At 44.3% G+C, this 18,793-nt stretch overlaps 1 protein-coding gene and 1 pseudogene across 1 annotated transcript; both read left to right on the top strand.

The window, feature by feature from the left end:
- Positions 1–1,293: 1,293 nt before the first annotated feature.
- On the top strand, positions 1,294–7,443 carry LOC108937514 (annexin A13-like). The gene is made up of 11 exons (XM_018757513.2): positions 1,294–1,421; positions 2,769–2,844; positions 3,115–3,209; positions 3,467–3,637; positions 3,824–3,857; positions 4,070–4,149; positions 4,280–4,348; positions 5,386–5,487; positions 5,593–5,668; positions 5,939–6,051; positions 6,440–7,443. The coding sequence occupies exons 1-11, from the start codon at positions 1,407–1,409 to the stop codon at positions 6,557–6,559; spliced, it is 951 nt and encodes a 316-aa protein (XP_018613029.1). The 5' UTR covers positions 1,294–1,406; the 3' UTR covers positions 6,560–7,443.
- Positions 7,444–9,193: 1,750 nt separating this feature from the next.
- On the top strand, positions 9,194–17,148 carry LOC114910958 (glutamate decarboxylase 2-like; annotated as a pseudogene).
- Positions 17,149–18,793: the final 1,645 nt, after the last annotated feature.

Genomic DNA, 18,793 nt, shown 5'->3' with positions numbered 1-18,793 from the left:
GACACTGAGGATCTTCTCCCATCCAATTTGATTATCTGTGATGTAATAATAGCTTACTTACTATGACATTTGGTTCTTTAAAATTGTTGTCCATATCAGTTTAACTGCCCTCCCACCTTTCTTACAAGGGGTCTTAAAATCTAAGGGTTGAACGTGCATCCTGATTGAAGTTAAAGTTACAAATGTATTCGAAAGACAGACGGACGGACGGACGGACAGATAGATAGATACTCTCTGCTTTTGCTCTCTGCTGCCCCCAGTGGACAAGGAGGAGTGACACAGGAAAGGCATGAGCAAAATCTTCTGGATGTTTACAGGTAGGATTTTTTCCCCCACTTCTCATATTTTATTGTGTTTGTGATAAGTTGTTAGGTATCCTATTGATTCAAGATTTTAGGCTCTTGTTGGCTTTACAGTCAAAGAAGTCAATCAATGTTCATTAAAAATGTGTCTGCTTTCAATATTGATTAATTTCTCTCCAGCAAAAAAAAAAAAAAAAAAAAAAAAAAGATAAAGTGTTTTCAATATTCTTTTTGTGGATTAGTGGGCACTTTGATGTCAGACCTGGAGTCCTTTCAAGGTATTGCTCAGGGAAGGAAGGGATAGTTATAATGCGCAATTTAATATATTACAATGTCCATTGCAATAAATGACCAATTCCAGCTTTATTTCCAGTTTCTAGATCTGTATCACTGGATTCATATCACCTGGATTTGACAGGAGACATAACAGCCCAACATTTAATGCAACATGTAGTATCTGAGCCAGATACTGAAGATTCAGTGCACTTTAAATCAATGACTAGTAATGACAGAGTTAAATTTTACAGTAGCTGTATTCAGGTTCATACTATAATAAATATGATTGTGTGTTTATTGCAGTGTTAATTATGAAGCGCTGGTGGAAGGCTGTGATGAACATGGTTAACTCTGATAAAAGCCCGGATTCCCCCTGAACCAGCGGGGAAGCTGAGCTTCTAAAAGTGCTGTATCTTTTCTTCCTTTATTATTCCGGAAGGGCCTGAGCTGCTTGTTCACTTGAGCCCCTGGGACACATGATGATGACGCTTTGTGTGAGTGTATTGAACCATGGTGCAGGGCACTGTAGGACTGCACTTTTTTATGTTTATACATTTATAGGTATGTACAGTACATATTTATGTACATAGAACTGAAAATGCCTGTCTGCAGTACTATAATGAAATATTGTAATTATTATGTAAGTCTCCCCCCCTCCCTTCTGCAGAGTGGGGGAGGGTTCAGCCGCGCAGGGCGGGGGGGGGGGGGGGAGCGGTGGTGCCACAGGGTGGGGTCGTGTGTCCCGGCTCTCCTCAGCACCACTGAACACTGAAGGCGGTACACTGAGCACTGAGCGCTGTCCGAGCAGAAGCCACCGCAGCCGCTGACATGGGCAACGTCCAGGTGGGTGTCGGGTCGCATCCCTGTCTGTCCCATTCGTGGATTCGGCGCTGGATGAGTCTCACTTTTCGACGCGCTACAGCACAATGACGTCATGAGGCGCTTCGGAAAACTGCGCAGTTCTGGCTCCTTCAGAACTGTGGTAATACCGCAACAATACCGCAGAAATACTATGAAAACGCTGTCGTGATACAGTAATATGCTCTTAATACTTTAATATTACTACTAATACTGTATTATACGTACATTTAAAACAGTCATGTGAGGATGTAGTACTACTGCTGCCATATTCATACTGTAATAAGAACACAGTGGTAAGAATACTGTAGACATTTTATGACGTATACTGTAACGATACAGTAATTATTTTGTAATAATAATGTGACTTTACCGTAATACTGCGATGATACTATTGTAGTAACTATAATAATAATTACTGTAGTCCTCCACTATCATGACTATCAAAGGGCGACGAAACATTGTCAGCACTGACACAACACAGTAAAACAGTGTTTCCGAAGTTTGCTGTAACTCGCTGAAAATATGAATGATTATGATGTCTCTGACAAAGACATTTTTCGGGCACGAGACCAGAAATTGGCAATATTTCCAATACAATAGTCTATAGTGGGTCAGGGTTCTGACAATGTGTGTGTGTGTGTGTGTGTAGTCTATAGTGATCTTAGTGATCGGTGAAGTTTGCTTTGCTCCATGGAGAGTTTTTAACAGACGGCTGGGGGCGGAACACGCCGGAATGCCGCGAGCTCCGCGCCATCAAAGACCCCCCCTTGTCCAACCCAGCAGTGAGTGGGGGGGGGGGGGGGGCGGCGCGTGCACGCTCAGCGCGTGAGTCAGCATGGGCTCCGGCGCGCGTGCCCGCAGCTCTGCGGCGGAAAAAAAAAAAAAACAGGCACACTTCCGTCCTTGAAATACTGTGTCACGTGAGCAGGACCCGCGCTCCCGGGGTGTCCTCGTGCCATCGACCAGGAGACCAGTTAATATAGAATTCATATTTTAGAAAGATACAGGCACATTATTTCTCTTTGGCAGCACATAGATAGAGATGAAACATGGTTTTTAAGAAGTGAGATTAGTGGGCTCGCCTTCCTAGTGATAATGAAGATGAAGAGAATGATGATAATGATATTAATAATGATTATTGTTATTTTTATTGTTGTTGCAGTATGGTGGTCGATTCCTACTTCTGGTGCCTCCACATTTACGTACTTAAGGAAACAATGTCTAGTCCCTTGCTTCAGTTGAGAGATTAAACCTGAAATGATATTATAAAAATTATGATAATGACTATACCCCCCCCCCCCGCCCCCCCCTTCCATCCTGACCTTCTAGCCAACCATTATTCCGCACCCTGATTTCGACGTGGTGGCCGACATCAAGGCCATTCGCAAAAGCTGCAAAGGCCTCGGTGAGTGTGCGCAGCTGCCCACGCAGACAGAGTCGTGACAATGCATACAAAAATATCCACATTGCATACATTTTTCATATACATATATAACCAGAGTGTGTGTAAAGCAGCAGGACTTGCTGTGTCTGCAGCTACTGAGTCTCTGACTGCGAGCGCTCCATTCGTTTCATTTGTGCTCTACATCTCGTTGAGTTGTTTCCTCGCTGTCCTTCCAGTTGATGAAGTGTTTCTGACCGCTCGCTTTAAAGCATCTTTTCTTTCTATCTTCAGGCACTGACGAAGAAGCCATAATTGACATCCTGGCGAATCGCTGTGCTGCCCAGAGGATGGAAATCAAACAGGCATATTTCGAGAAGTATGATGATGTATGTCATTTCGCGATCTTCGCCTCGTGGTTCGGCGTTTCGATGTTTTCGGGCATCGAACTCATCCAGTGATCCAACCGGCAAACCAATATGTAGTGAAAAGTGTGTCGTTTTTGCATGTATATGTATGTAATATGGCTCATGCATGAATCATTCTTGAGCTGAACATAGGCATGAATGTCTCAATAAATGAGAGATAAAAGCTCCGCCCTACAGCGGTCATGCGATCCCTGCACTCGATTCGTTTAACGCGGCAGGAGCTGGAGGAGGTGCTTAGGAAAGAGCTTTCCGGAAGTTTTGAGAAAGCCATCATTGCCACTCTGGACCCGCCACATGTGTACGCCGCCAAGGAGCTGAGGAAGGCCATGGAAGGAGCGGGAACTGATGAGGATGTTCTTGTTGAGATCCTGTGCACCAGCACCAATCAGGTCCAGCCTTTAATTAACTCTTTAATTCCATGTCAGCTATTGGTAAGAGTAAACACAAAAATGAGCTCACTTCTGAGTTGTTGAGAAATTATTATTATTATTATTATTATTATTATTGATTATGGCTGATATAGTAAGCACCACAGACCTGGATTATGTTCATTATGTTCTGTTATATGCCAACAGGAAATTTTAAGATGTAAAGAAGCATACTTCCAGGGTAAGCTTTTCTCTTGATATCAAAGTTACTGGACTTCATGTGTCAGATTTTTTTACACTAAGGGGTGCAACTTTGGTGTATTTTTTTACTACAGTTGGTTTGGATCCTGGACAGTGTATTCTTGTTTCATGAAATCCTCGAGTACATTTGAATGTTTAACGCATGTATCAGTCGAGACGGATTTGTGCAGCTTGCCCTGTGTGGTCTCGCAGTGTACGAGAGGGACCTAGAGGCAGACATTGAGGGGGACACCAGTGGGGATGTGCGGAACTTGCTCATCGCTCTTCTGCAGGTCAGTGCTAGCTGATCGCAGTCGTGCTAAATCTTGTTTCTCTGTCTCCACTTGGGAGCGAGTGGTGCGTGGGGGGGCTTTTTTGTGCCTAACACCTTAGAAAAAATACATGCTTGACATCTGCACACAGGCAAACAGGGATGAGTCCTACGAGGTGGACGAGGGACTCGCAGAGCAGGATGCAGCTGCGCTGTTCGAGGTGAGGGTACATTTAAAGCTTGGGCTGTTCTCAAACCCGTCTCTCAACTCCACTGAGTGCTGTGATATAAAGTGGAAGATCTACCTGTGTTTACCTGCCGAGTTGATAGATGGCAGTAAAGAACTCCCAAATATCCTGAGTGTGGAGCCGCCTTAATTCAACTCACTTCCACGGTGTTTAAGGTTTACATCTGCTGTTCCCGAGAGTCAGTTCAAATCAGTCTTACAAATAATTTTATATTTATTACAGCTATATCTTTGATTTTATACAGAACTAACCCACAAAATGGTCAAGGGAAATTTGTATTAAGCTTCTATAGACTTTTTATTGGCCTAGCAGTAAATGTGACTTTGGACTTTTGGGCATATGAATAAAACAAATTATGAACAAACTTCTGGTCCCACTTGTTTTTATAAACTAAGGAGTAAGTGTCATCATAGTTAATTATATATAACTGTAATGCACTGATGTCCCGTCCAAGGTGTACCCTTGCCTTATGGCCTGTGCTTCTGCGATAAGCTCTGCACCATTGTGACCCTGCATTAGATAGGCAGTTATCCATAATGAATGAATGAATGAATGAATAAATGCATTTCACACATTGAAAAGACACTGATTTTGATGCAAGATATACCAAGAAATAGTGCAATATTTAATACCTGAAAATAGTGCAATATTTAATACCTGAACCAAATACACACATTTTCAGAACCGCTTGTCCCATACGGGGTCGCGGGAACCGGAGCCTACCCGGTAACACAGGGGGTAAGGCCAGAGGGGGAGGGGACACACCCAGGACGGGATGCCAGTCCGTCGCAAGGCACCCCAAGCGGGACTCAAACCCCAGACCCACCGGAGAGCAGGACTGTGGTCCAACCCACTGCACCACCGCACCTCCTCTGAACCAAATATTTCAGATTAAAATATAAATGGTTTTGCGGTACGTGGTGACCACGTTATGTACGCCTTTGTTAATTTCACTCTCTGCTGGTTGTGTGCTCTTTATTCTTACACATGTTGGTCATTCTTTACTTGAGGCTGGAGAAGGTCGTTTTGGAACAGATGAGTCCACCTTCAGCTACATCCTGGCACAGAGGAACTACCTTCAGCTGCAGGCCACCTTCAAGGCATATGAATCGGTTGGTCCCGTCACAGAGGGTCAGACAACTGGGAGGGTTTAGTCCACCGTGGTGCTTTAATTGACCTCCATTCTCTGTCTTGTCTTGGCCGCCTCCACCACACAGCTCTCGGGAACAGAAATCCTGGACACCATCGACAGCGAAGCTACAGGGACTCTGAAGGACTGTTACGTCACCCTCGGTAAGAATCACTCTGCCATTATGACCCCTTGAGATGCATCGGACCAGTAGGGAACACAGTGGTTAGAGTTTTCCCCTTCCAGGTGAAGGAACCATGTTTAGATCACACCTCCTGCTGTAACGCCCTTGATAAAGGTACTTACTAATGCAGTAGAAATTACCCGCCTGTAGAAATGGGTAAATCACTGTAAGCAATTTAGTGTACAGATCTCACTTGTTGGTTTTAATGTGGGAGTCAGCACTGTTTCCACCTGTTTCCACTTATCAACAGTGAGATGTGCCAAGAATCCACAGCTGTTCTTTGCCCGCCGTCTGCATGCGGCCACGAAGGGGGTTGGCACCGACGAGGACACACTCATCCGCATCATTGTCGGCCGCTCCGAGGTACGATAAACTCGGAATGTGGCTGTCAAAAAATTTGAAAATGACTTCTCGGTTACACCAAGCTCCCGAAGATATCATGACGACACACGTGATACAGTCTCGTCTGATATTCTCTTCACACTTTGGGTATCTGTATTTGAACCAGAGAAAGGGCTTTGTCAGTGATGTGGTGGAATGAGCTCTCTCTGTCCCTCAGAGCTGCTGAATCCCTCCAAGAATTCAAAAAGGGTCTCAATCCCAAGTCTTTAAGAACCGCATCTTTCCTGACCTACTGACAGCTGCATAAATGAGTCCAATGAGTCATTAATGTACTTTTCTTTAAACTTTGGAGAAAAATGTTTGCTAATGCAAAAATGTAAATACAGGTTTGTAATAACTGTTTTGTCAGATCGACCTGGAGACCATCAAGGACATGTACCTGGAGAAATACGATGTGCCCTTGAAGGAAGCCCTGGCTTCTGAGTGCAGCGGTGACTTCAAGAATCTCCTCCTGGCAATCCTGCACTGATCACCTGTGGAGTGGAGTAACTCAACCTGTCACGCAGCTCTCCGAAGGTGCTCCACCAAGCAGCCGTAGAGCTGCAAGATTGAAGATCATCTGACTGTTTCACGAAAGATCCCCCACAATTGCCCTTGTCTGGTTGTCCAAACACTTAAAAAAGCAGCAGAAATGTAGTCATGTTCTTGTCAGATGGCTTTGATTGTCCAGCCACTGCCGTCTAGAGGTTCCTTCTGTTACGTGCTTCGGCCTGCAGTTCTACACCTTTGCAACACAAGACACAACTATAATACTGAAGACACTTCTTCTAAGCACCTTTTCCAGATACTGTCAGATTAACTGTGGGCTACCAAACTTTCAACATTCCAGTGATTTAGCAGCTAAAACCGAGTGCAAATGGCTCAGATTTTACCGGTATTGCAAAACAGCGTCTGATGTCTCGCATATCATCACCCTTTTCAGAAGAAACCATAAAACTGCCTTGACAAATCCTTTACATACCTTTTAACTTATTTATATTTAACATAGCAAAATTTAATAACAGAAATTTTTAAACATACTAAATGCCGAATTATGTGTTTAAAGTGATGGCAGTTGTGCACTTCGTGCCATGGAATAGGGGAACGGGGAACCAGTACTGGAGTTCCATGAACAAAACTAAGGCACAGAATTAACAGCTAAGTAATGTCTGAAATAAAATGATTGTATTCATTTATAACTTTGTTCTTATGATGTTAAGAGATTACGGTGAACTGAATTTAACACATATATGAGCCTGATGGAGAGCAGTTAATAGACTTGGTGTTAACACACATTGTTAGTGGACGTATCCAAACCCAAAGATGTATCCAAAGATGTACACATAATGGACAGAGTAAAAAGTGCATAACTCACTTCTGTGCTTGTTTGTGTTTGTTGTGATCTTCCATCCATAGAAACACTCACAAACTAGCAAAGCCAATTGCGCATTTATAGATTGATCAACAGGGGGCGCTCGTGGACATTGCAACGGTTGGCATGGTGACAACATGTCCTCGGTCGGGTATTAAGCGTATACTGTTTGCGCTGTTGAGTCTGACTGATAAAGAATTTATCTTGCAAATGCAAATTAAAACTTATTAGGCTTTACAAGTTTATTATTAATTATTATTATGCAAATAGCTTATTGACAGATATTAGCGCAGCCAGACTCTAGTCCCGTATTTATAGTTTTAACTGTATACTTGAAGCAATATTTCCTGTAACATTAATATTGTGAAGAGAAAAGAAGCCCCGGGTAAATGCACTGGGTGGTTTTCACTTCCGACAAATATCTGCAGTTGTATGAGAAACCAGAAGCGCTTGGCTCTAGGTCACTTTGCTATTTTTGATGTGTGTGACTTGCATTATTTCGTTCCTTATTGTTTCCACCCTGGACTGTGCACCGCCACATACGCTCTCTCTTCTCGCAAAGACAAGTTTCAGTACCAGTCACTGTTCCCGATGAGCACTAGGGAGCTTCTTCCCGTTACCATGGTTACCACCTTCCTCTCCACACAGAGGCAACTCACTGCGTATCGTTGATCAGAGGAGCGGTTCCCATATAGCCGCAGCTACTCGCTCCTTTTACATTGATATTTATTCGTTTTCCTCCAAAACAACATATAATGTTAAGCTGCACTTATTTAGACAGCGGGGCAATTTTACTCGAGCAATTGAGATAAGTACTTCGTTCAATGAATGATACAGGTGGAGGTTGGACTCAAACCGACGATATTTTCGGGCCCAAGGCAGCAGCTGGAACCACTACGCTACCAGTCTTCCCTCCCGGTTGGTGGGGCCTCCACATCAGTAATTAGGGTCCTTGGAAAATATCATGAGAACGATATTAAATTCTGTCCTAAACTTTACTGGCTGCCAGTGCAGGGACCTGAAAGCGGGCAAAACATGGTCACACTCTCCGATCACCCTGATCGTGACCGCGACTGATTCATTCATTGTAACGCACTAATATTGCGTTCGGACTCTGGCTGACGTGAGCTGTTACTGTGGTAAAGTGCGCAGCAGACAAAAGCAGGTAACTCCTTCTGGACCGGAAACTGGAAGAACCCGGGTTCCATTGAGTCTTGGCAATAAACAGCAGCCACGAGACAACAGTTATTAACAGCGTCGGGCGCGAGTCACAGCAAAACCCATTTTTCATCCAGAATAATCATAACGGTGCTTCCTATTATACTGCATTCCTAACTTTCACTAAGAATATGTAAAAAAGATATATCCGGCATTACAGTCACATCCCTTAGAATAAACATTGATATCTGTGGCTAACCAGGAATTTATCCAACATCCACCGATCCAGCCGTCTAATTTCAATAACCGCTTGTCCTGAGCAGGGTCACGGTGATGCGGAGCCTACCCGGCAACACAGGGCGCAAGGCCAGAGGGGGAGGGGACACACCCAGGACGGGACGCCAGTCCGTCGCAAGGCACCCCAAGCGGAACTCGAACCCAAGACCCACCGGAGAGCAGGACCTGGTCCAACCCACTGCGCCACCGCGCCCCCCTGCCCCCCTGTAGGCTAATATATATATATATCTGCCCCTCCGTTAGCGATCACCGCGCCAGACGTACGTGCGTGCGCGATGAGCACGGCCCCCGCCCTCCAACGCGAGGGCGCGCTCAAGCAGCACGAAGGGCGCGCGCTTCTCCACCTCCGACGGCGGCTCGTGCTCCCGGTGCGCGAGAGACGGCACGCGATGGCGTCTCGAGCCTCCCGGTTCCCCAGAGGGGAGGATGGGGAAGGTGAGGGAACGGAGCGCAGCGGTGCAGGTGGGTGGAGGACCAGGTACTGATGGCAGGATCAGGATGTGGAAAGGACGCACACACACGATATTACCATAATTTATCTATATAAATATAATACACATTTTCATTTATTCCCTCGCCCGGCAAACATTATTTGATTTGCGGCCACAGTGTAATACACAGAATATATAAGTATAGAAAATAATCCTGTGGCTCACGTTTGTTGGCACATTATGCATTATTCTTCTGGACAGCATTTTGTTACCTAGGCTATTAAAACATACATGTATTGCTCTGTGTAACGTGTCAAACCACGTTTATTGCTCTAGTACAATATGCACATAATCTTGCAGGTAAGATTTTTTGTATATTTGCCACTGTGAAGGACAGATCTTGATGTTCAAGGTTAATTTATACTAAAAATGAACATTTCAATAACCGTCTACGGGATATATTATATACAGTAAATATAATGTTGCATACAAATACATAATAATGCATGCATATGTATATTCAAATAGAAATGTTTATCTTTCATTGTGTCCAGCGAGAGCTTGGTACCAGGCTGCGCAGAGGTTCACCGGAGACATCGGGTCCAAGCTGTATGGTGTGTCTGCATGAAATAGAGATCTGGCGGACGTGCTGTGCATGAACACACAGGGTGTGCAGGTGTGACAGGTACAGTGTAACACACTGTTTGTGTGTGTGTGTGTGTGTGTGTGTGTGTGTGTGAATGAATGGTGCAGCTCTGCTCAGTACCGGGGATGAAGAAGACAAGATCTCTGCCCAAAGGAGGGGGAAGAGTGCAGGTGACCCGAGTGGAGGCTGTTCCACGGCTCACCTGGACTTCTCCTTCCTGTATTCAACAGGTACGGTGCCCCCTGTCTCACCCTGCAATACAGCGGTAACGATATGGTAAACTGACCACGATACATGCAGTTAATAGCATCTCTATAGATACAGTAGTTACTGTACATATCTTTTCACAGTCACCTATGAACTGTTATTTACGCACCGAAATGAACATTTTTAAAGAAGTTTAACATATTACACATTATACCAGGTGTAGCTGGTAGTGTAGTGGTTAGAAATAGTGCTTTTGGAGCGAAAGGTTGCAGGACTGATTCCCACCTCTGCCTGTAGTACCCTTGAGCAGCATACTTATCATAAATTGCACCTGTAAAAAAAAATTACCCAGCCGTATAAATGGGTAAGTAACTTAACATTGTAAGTTGCTTTGTAGAAACAGTATCAGCTGGATAAATACATGTCAGTTATGTTTGAAGGTTCCAGCAGAAGAAAGATGTTCTACTCTGATCTTAGATCTTTACTTCTTTACATGGGTGTCTCAACTATTAAACTCTGACATGTGTGTTTGTTATGTTCATCTTCCTCAAGGTCACATTAAAATTAAGGTCTTTTTGAAGTCAGGGACATTGTGTGATGATTGGATTTGCAGACTTACTGCCTATGACGGATGGCGACCTGGCCACCATGACCTTTCTCCAGGATGTGGTTGACATCATGCTGGGGTACATTGTGAAGTCCTTCGATCGCTCCACCAAGGTGATTGACTTCCAGTATCCAAACGAGCTTCTTCAGATGAACAACTGGGAGCTGTCGGATGAGCCGGAGACGTTGGATGACGTCCTGGTCAACTGTCGAGCCACCTTGGAGTACGCAGTCAAGACAGGTGAGGTCCGTTCCATGAGCACGACAGGCGAGGTGTGACTTTGTAGCACATTAAGATAATTTTATGCCAAAGTTATTTAACTGTTAGAGCAAATCCAGAACTCTGCATGTGCATCGCTTGGAGTACTTTAATTACACTTTATTTACACTTGTTATGATTTATATGATTGCAGCTCATCCCAGATATTTCAACCAACTCTCCACTGGATTGGATATGGTTGGTTTGGCTGCAGACTGGTTAACATCCACTGCTAACACAAATATGTGAGTTTGACAGACTAGGGTCATGAGTATGAGAGCCTGGTTCATTTGCATATTCTTTACGACTTGGTAAAACAAGAGACACATTGTAGGGGAGAAGATCCTTTTATTTAAAGGTCTTTGTTAAGGACCATGTGATGGACTGCACTGTGCCTCATGCCCTTTGCTTCTGGCATAGACTCTGGACCTCCACAATCCTACATTTGGCAAACTGTTATGGATGGATGGATGGATGGATGGATGGATGGATGGATGGATGGATGTTAGGGGACACTTGTTTCTTGGACGCTTTTCACAGACATGTGTATGTGTCTTGCTGCTGACATACAGTGATGTGACGTTTATTTCGGATCCCAGGTTCACGTACGAAGTGGCCCCCGTATTTGTACTGCTGGAGTACGTCACACTGAAGAAAATGAGGGAGATTATCGGCTGGCAGGATGGCCACGGGGATGGGATATTTTCCCCTGGTGTGTGACCATTTGCTGTTACTATGTGTGTTGATATGGGGGCAGGGCCCTACTGTTTCTGTTCAGGCGTACTAATTTTTTTTTTTGCTTTCTACTGGGTATCACTGTGGTCTGTACTCACTCTGACATAAAACACCTTTACATTCATGATAGTTAAACCATACACACACATACACATAGGTACACACTTCATAGCACATCCAATGATCTGTTATCCTCTAATCTGTTCTTTTGATAATTCTGGATAGTTATTGGGTTGCATCTCCAATGCCAATAAATCAATGTAGTTGTTACAGCCACAGCTATCGCACACTTTTTGAGGGGGAATCTGGTATCATAGAGGTTAGAGCTGGTGCTTTTGGATCCAAAGCTTGCAGGTTTGAATCCTACCAACTGCTGTAGTAGCCTTGAGCAAAGTACTACTCACCCCAGGTTGCTCCAGTAAAAAACACACCCTGCTGTATAAAAGGGTAAATCACTGTAACAAATTTAACGTTGAACGTTTCTTTGGATGAAAGCATCAGATAAATGAATCAATACATATTTAAACCTGCCTTTGGTGAGAAGTTTCCTAATTGACTTCAGGAAACAGGATATGGTTCAGGCACCCATCTGCATAGGGGGGGACATTGTAGTGAGGGTCAACAGCTTCAAATTCCTCAGGATCACTCTCACTGCCAAACTCACATGGACTGACCATACAGCATCGACCATCAAAAAGGCCCATGAACGCCTCCACTTTCTCAGGCGTCTGAAGAAAGCCAGGATGTCCACTACAGTCCTCGCCACTTTCTACAGGTGTGGTGTGGAGTCTGTCCTCACAGGGTGCATTACTTCCTGGGGTGGCAGCTGCTCCGTACAGGACAAGAAAGCCCTACAGAGGGTGGTCAAAACGGCTCAGGAAGTCATGGGCACACAGCTACCAGCAGTCCAGGACACCTACACCACACACTGATCAGAAAGACGATGCGCATCATGAGAGACCATATTCACCCCGCACGGGCACTTTCTCTTCCTGCCATCTGCAAAGCGCTCAGGTCTATTCGAACCCGCACAGCTAGGTACAGGAACAGCTTTTACCCCACTGCTGTAAGGCTATACAACTCTAACCAATGTGCCACCTGTAGTAACTAGAGTTGGTTTGCTCCACCCAAGCACATTGGTAAATTACACTGTCACTTTAAGCATTCTTATTCTCATTCTCTTATTCTGATTCTCTGACTGCTACCATTATTGTTACCACGCTGTCACCCTTATTTATTGTTTTGCTGTCATTGCTGCTATTATTATTTACTGTCATTGACACTGTTTTGTCTGTGCAGTATTTCTATTGTCCTTGCCCATAGTCTGTGGAGAAGCATTCAGGAAGATTTTCATAATACATGTACATGGTACTTGTATCTATGACAATAAACTTGAAACTTAACTTGAACTTGTTCAGTTTTACTGTTGTGTTGCTCCCCTTTTGTTCTCTAGGTGGCGCCATCTCAAACATGTATGCGATGCTGTTGGCGCGATTCAAATGTTCCCGAGGTGAAGGAGAGAGGGATGGCCTCTCTTCCCAGATTGGCGGCTTTTACTTCTGAAACACGTAGGTGCCTCCTGGCTGCTGCAGCCTCCCACATGACCAATAGGAACTCATGTTCGGCCTCCTGCAGTTGCATTCTGGAACCGCTGCTGCTGTTTTCTCCAGCTTGTTGGTTTCGATTCCATTCATACCATTACAGTTATGTGCAAATACGGGGGCGCAGGGGAAGTTGTGGTTAGATCTTCTGCCTTGTGGCTTGGAGGATCTACGTTTGAATCCCACCTCCTGCTGTAGTAACTCTGAGGAAGATACTAATACTAATATACTAAAAATACTAAAGGCATACAAGGTACTTTTAGTGAATATAGTTATATTGAAGATTTTTAGAGAACCTAATCAATGAATAAGCTAAGGAACATTTCTATATCAAACACTGATTGACTGGGACTTGGTGGTCAAAGCGACTTTAGAGTTACAGTCTTCTAGTCCGATTGTGTTTGTAAGTTAAGGATCCAGCGTATGGGAAGATCACTGTAAACTTGTGTCCGGGTTTCTCACACCCTTCAACGCTCCTCTTTTTTCAGAGTCACTTCTCCATCAAGAAGGGAGCAGCAGCCCTTGGATTGGCACAGAAAGTGTCATCTGTGTCAAAGTGGATGAGAGGCGAGTAGGAAACAGCGCTGGCCACAATGGAAGACAAAGGTCTATGAAAGATGTTAAACCTGCTTTCCTCCTCCAGGGGGAAGATGATACCATCAGATCTGGAGAGGAGAATCGTTGATGCCAAGCAGAGGGTAATGTCAGCAGACACCTGTCTTTGTTCTGCTGCCTTGGTGGACACCGTGAGAGGTCATCCGAGGACAGCTTATTGAGCTGATCTGAAAGCTGTGTCGTGTGGTGACACACGTCAATGATGCTGCCAGTGCTGGGATACTGTGCTGTCTCACTGTCTGTTCACAGGTTTCACCTGGCAATGGAATCATCTGCCATCGTGTCATAAGCAATATTTTAAATACTGTTGATACTTGTTGACCACATACTGTTTATAGGGTCATTCCAGAAAGTTCTGTCTTCCAATTGTGTCTCAAAGGGATGTGTTCAATGTCACTGTGACTGCGTCCATCCACCTGCTTTTTGCTCGTCCTCATGTTCTATTCTTCTGTTTGATCTGATCCAGCCTCCATCTGTTTGTTTTCTTGCCTGTCAATGGTGTCCTTAGAAGTTCTCCTCCAGCACCAAAGTTCAAAGGAATCCAGTTTTCTCCTGTCCTACTTCTTCACCATCCACCTTTCACAACCATTCGCTTGTATAGAAAATAATATTGTCTGAACAACAATCATCTTTGTTCTGTGCATCTGTCAGCACATTTGAGGATTTTTTCCAGCTCTTTGATTCGTGTGTAACACTCCTCCTTGCTCTCTCTGCAGGGTCTGGTGCCGTTCTTCGTGAGCGCTCACGCCGGGACAAACGGTGTAACGGCGCCTTCGACCCCCTCATCGCCCACCGCGACATCTGCAGGAAGCACGGTGTTGGATGCATGTGGATGTCAGTGTTCTCCCCTGTTTACCTCCCACCAAGGCCACACCCCCCTTGCCCTGTCCCTCCATAACTAAATCTTTAGCTGGAAATATGGATCGTAAATCTGTCAGCCTTACAAGGGACATCTAATTTTGAAACGAATCCTCAAAAATACACGCAAAAACTAATCAGGAAAAAGGAAACAGAGATGGTTCTGTAATGGAGCCAAAGGCTATGAGATATCTACACATTGCAATATTGTGTGTATTTGTCTCGTCAGGGCGCGTGGGGTGGAAGCCTGCTCATGTCCAGGAAACACAGATGGAAGCTCAATGGAGTCGAGAGGTTACTGTCCTTTTTGTTTGTATTTATTTATTTACTGGGGGAGGGAGGGAGGGGGACAAAACATTGACCCAATGATGCTGGACCTCAACTGTCCTGACATTTTGAGATTGTTACCTCATGTCATGTTGTCTTAGTTGAAATGTTGTTTAAACAGTTTTAATGTTTCAGGGCAAATCAATGACCTGGAACCCCCATAAAATGATGTCTGTTCCCCTGCAGTGCTCTGCGCTCTTGGTCAGAGAGGAGGTAAGAAGGACAGCAGTAAGAATGAAGCACTGTCTGTGCGGAGTTTACAGGTTCTCCACGTCATTGCATGGATTTCCTCCAAGTGCTCTGGTTTCCGCCCACAGTCCAAAGGCATTTGTTTCAGATGGATTGGACTGTAAATTACCCCTTGTGTGTTTGTGTATGTGTGTGTGTGTGTGCCCTGTGTTGGAGTCCAGGCTCTACCCTGCCTCATGTCCTATACTTCCGGATAGCTTCCAGACCTCCACAACCCTGCACTAGACAAGCAATTATTGATAATGAGACTTACTGGAGCAATTCAGTCTAAATACTCTCCTCTAGGGTAAAAAAAGAGGGCCCCCAGGTTCATATGTACATCACAGTTCATTCCCATGAAACACAGCAAAAGAGAGGGTTTTTTTTTTGAAAAAGTACTTTTGTAAATATGAAATTCCCCAGGAAGTGTTATGTATGTCTCTTGTTGTGCTGTCGCAGGGCCTGATGCAGAAGTGCAACCAGATGCAGGCGAGCTACCTGTTTCCAGGAGGACAAGCAGTATGATGTGTCTTACGACACGGGTGACAAGGCCATCCAGTGCGGCAGCCGCATGTCGACATCTTCAAACTGTGGCTCATGTGGAGAGCCAAGGTTCAACTACATTCCGGAAACTTCCATCAAAGGAAACAAACTCATTGGCTTTCACTTTATGACTTGCATGCATTTATTAGGAATTATTCCATGCACACAGTACACGTTGCACACGTTTAAAACAGATCACCGACAAAATCTCTAAGCCGCCTTTCATTTGCAGACTTGGTATTCGCAGTCGAAACGGTTCAGTTGGCAAGAGGTTGCTTTGGCCTCAAGTGTTTTTACTGCCACAGTGTCGCAGTCGTCTTGAGGACACAGGTGTTTCCTCCTCTCTCTCAGGGAACCGTTGGGTTCGAGGCTCAAATTGACAAATGCCTGGAGCTCTCAGAGTACCTGTATGACAAGATAAAGGACCGGGAGGGCTATGAGATGGTCTTCAATGGAAAGGTGAATTACTCAGCAGACTTTCTCTTCAGGGCTAGTGTGTGTGTGTGTGTGTGTTGCATGGTGAGAGATGCAGACTGTTTCCTTCTCCCACCGCTGTCCTTCTGCTTCCTCTCCAGCCCCAACACACCAACGTGTGCTTCTGGTACCTGCCTCCCGCCATCCGCTGCATGGAGGATGGAGAGGAGCGGAGGAGGCGGCTGCACAAGGTAACCTGGTAACTCCACCCATCACTCCACCCATCCCCTCACGCCATTGACTAGTCCAGGTATCCCATTCACTTTCTATTAATAAAGATTTTTTAGCTTCCAGCCTCCCACTGGGTGCCGAAAGGAGATGAAGATGCAGGTGTAATGTGTATGAGATGAAGGGCAAGAAGTGAAAGCAGGTTTCGATCGGACCGCTTGGGGCAGCTTGCCAACAGCAGTGGCCCCTCCTCATGCCAACACCTGGCACCAAGTGGTCACATTCTTCTTATAGAAGACACCAGTGAGCTGATGCCTCTTGTTGGGTCGATGCTGAAATGTCCTCATCCTGACCTTCTCTCTCTACTTTCTCCCTCTCAGGTCGCCCCCATAATCAAAGCAAGGATGATGGAATACGGTACAACCATGGTGAGCTACCAGCCGCAAGGTAACAAGGTCAACTTCTTCCGCATGGTCATTTCAAACCCTGCGGCCACCTTCGAAGATATCAACTTCCTCATCGAGGAGATCGAGCGGCTCGGACAGGACCTGTAGACACCTGCAACAGACCACTGCGGATGCTTCTGCTGAAATGTCGTGAACGTGTCTGTCTGTGATGTATCTCTGGGTGCTGTGTTGGTGCTTTAAGATCATATGAGTATGTCTGGGTTGCATCATCTTGTTCTGAATATCAAGATAAACCATTTTCGGTGGCTTGACAAACCCTTGGCATGCATCGCAAGTGCATGCGGGCTTTACAGACCCAACGAAAGAAACACTGTACAAAGGAAAGCACGCTGGATTTAGTAGGTAACAATTGCAAATGAAATTCATATCATTCCACAGTAAACTGACTCCGTGGGTTGCAAAAGACAGTTGCGGATTTTAAAAGGCACAAGCATTTTCCTGTTTATTTTTGATTCCATATTCTTCACTCACTTATTTGAACAATTTTTAGCTTTTTCTGGATCGAACGCAACCTATGTTTACCTTCATGACGAGTAAACCTATAACCATTTGCTGCAATCTGACATACACTGATTTCCTCGATTTACAAACTACTGAATTGCGAATATTCTAATATACAAACATTTTCCAGTTTATTTACTTGTTTTTAATTACATTTTCTTAATTGATCTGTCTTCTGGAATTTCTTGTTCTTTCTGGAGCAAAGGTGATTTGTCTTCCCATCAAGCCAACAGGTGGCAGTGAGGAGCATAGCACTATGGGACCACCTTAATTCTACTCAACATCCATAGCATTTACAGCTTGTGTCTTGTGTTGCCAGGTGCTGGTGATAGTAACAAGATGAGGAATTTTAATGTTATCCAAGATAATAAAAATATTAAAATAAGTTTGGGGATTTTTTTAAATGCTTATAGCTGAGGTTCTTATAGAAACTAAAAGATAAATTGAGGGATGTCTATTATTAACACTTTGCTAATTGTGCCTTAATGGAAAAAAATGGCTTTGGATGTACAAGCAAAACTGTTTACTTGTACTCTTTTGCCCACTGTGCGTACAGCGAGTATGGTCTCTGTCTGGATAGCTCTCGGGGCCCCTTTTCCAAAAGCACTGCAGAAACATTTGTAATATTTTTAAGCACTGTGCTACATACGAACAGTTAATGATTGTTGTTACAGTGCCGTTTTTCTCAGTTGGGTCCCACTTGGAATGAGTCTGAACACAACAAAATCACAGTTCAACTTGTAAGAGTAAAAAATTCTCTGTATCTAACATTGCAAGCTGAAAATGCTGTTTCGGCACTCTCTAGGGTTGCAGTGTTTACAATACATTTACATTTATTTATTTATTTATTTTATACCCAGTCTCACAGCTTTTACGTGATACATTTTTTCAACAGTATGTACTGTTTAATCTGAAGTGATGTCACACCTTCATACACCACGTGGCGCTGTGGTGAAACATCTGGACAATTTTCCAGTGAGTTGGTAAGTACTCTTGTGTTCTTGGGTGTGATATTTGGATCGAGAACTTTTGACTGCAAACTTTATATATACATTCAACAGATACACCAGCAAGAATGGATGACTAATAGGGAGCAATATTTCATTTATTTTTGGCATGTTATGTTTTTCCTTTTAATTCATTTTACACACATATTTATAATAATTTAGCTAATCCTTTTCCCCAAAGGGACATACATTTATTCACAGCTCACAGCTTTCTTCAAAGCGAC

The sequence above is a fragment of the Scleropages formosus genome, chromosome 7, assembly GCF_900964775.1.
Source record: "Scleropages formosus chromosome 7, fSclFor1.1, whole genome shotgun sequence".
In the NCBI taxonomy this organism is placed as follows: domain Eukaryota; kingdom Metazoa; phylum Chordata; class Actinopteri; order Osteoglossiformes; family Osteoglossidae; genus Scleropages; species Scleropages formosus.
This window is presented reverse-complemented; position numbering and strand designations above follow the sequence as displayed.

Excerpts from the sequence above, each read along its gene's own strand:
- LOC108937514 (XM_018757513.2), top strand. Across the intron at positions 3,858-4,069 it reads TAAAGAAGCATACTTCCAGG|TGTACGAGAGGGACCTAGAG; the intron begins GTAAGCTTTTCT and ends GTGGTCTCGCAG. Across the intron at positions 5,488-5,592 it reads CCTTCAAGGCATATGAATCG|CTCTCGGGAACAGAAATCCT; the intron begins GTTGGTCCCGTC and ends TCCACCACACAG.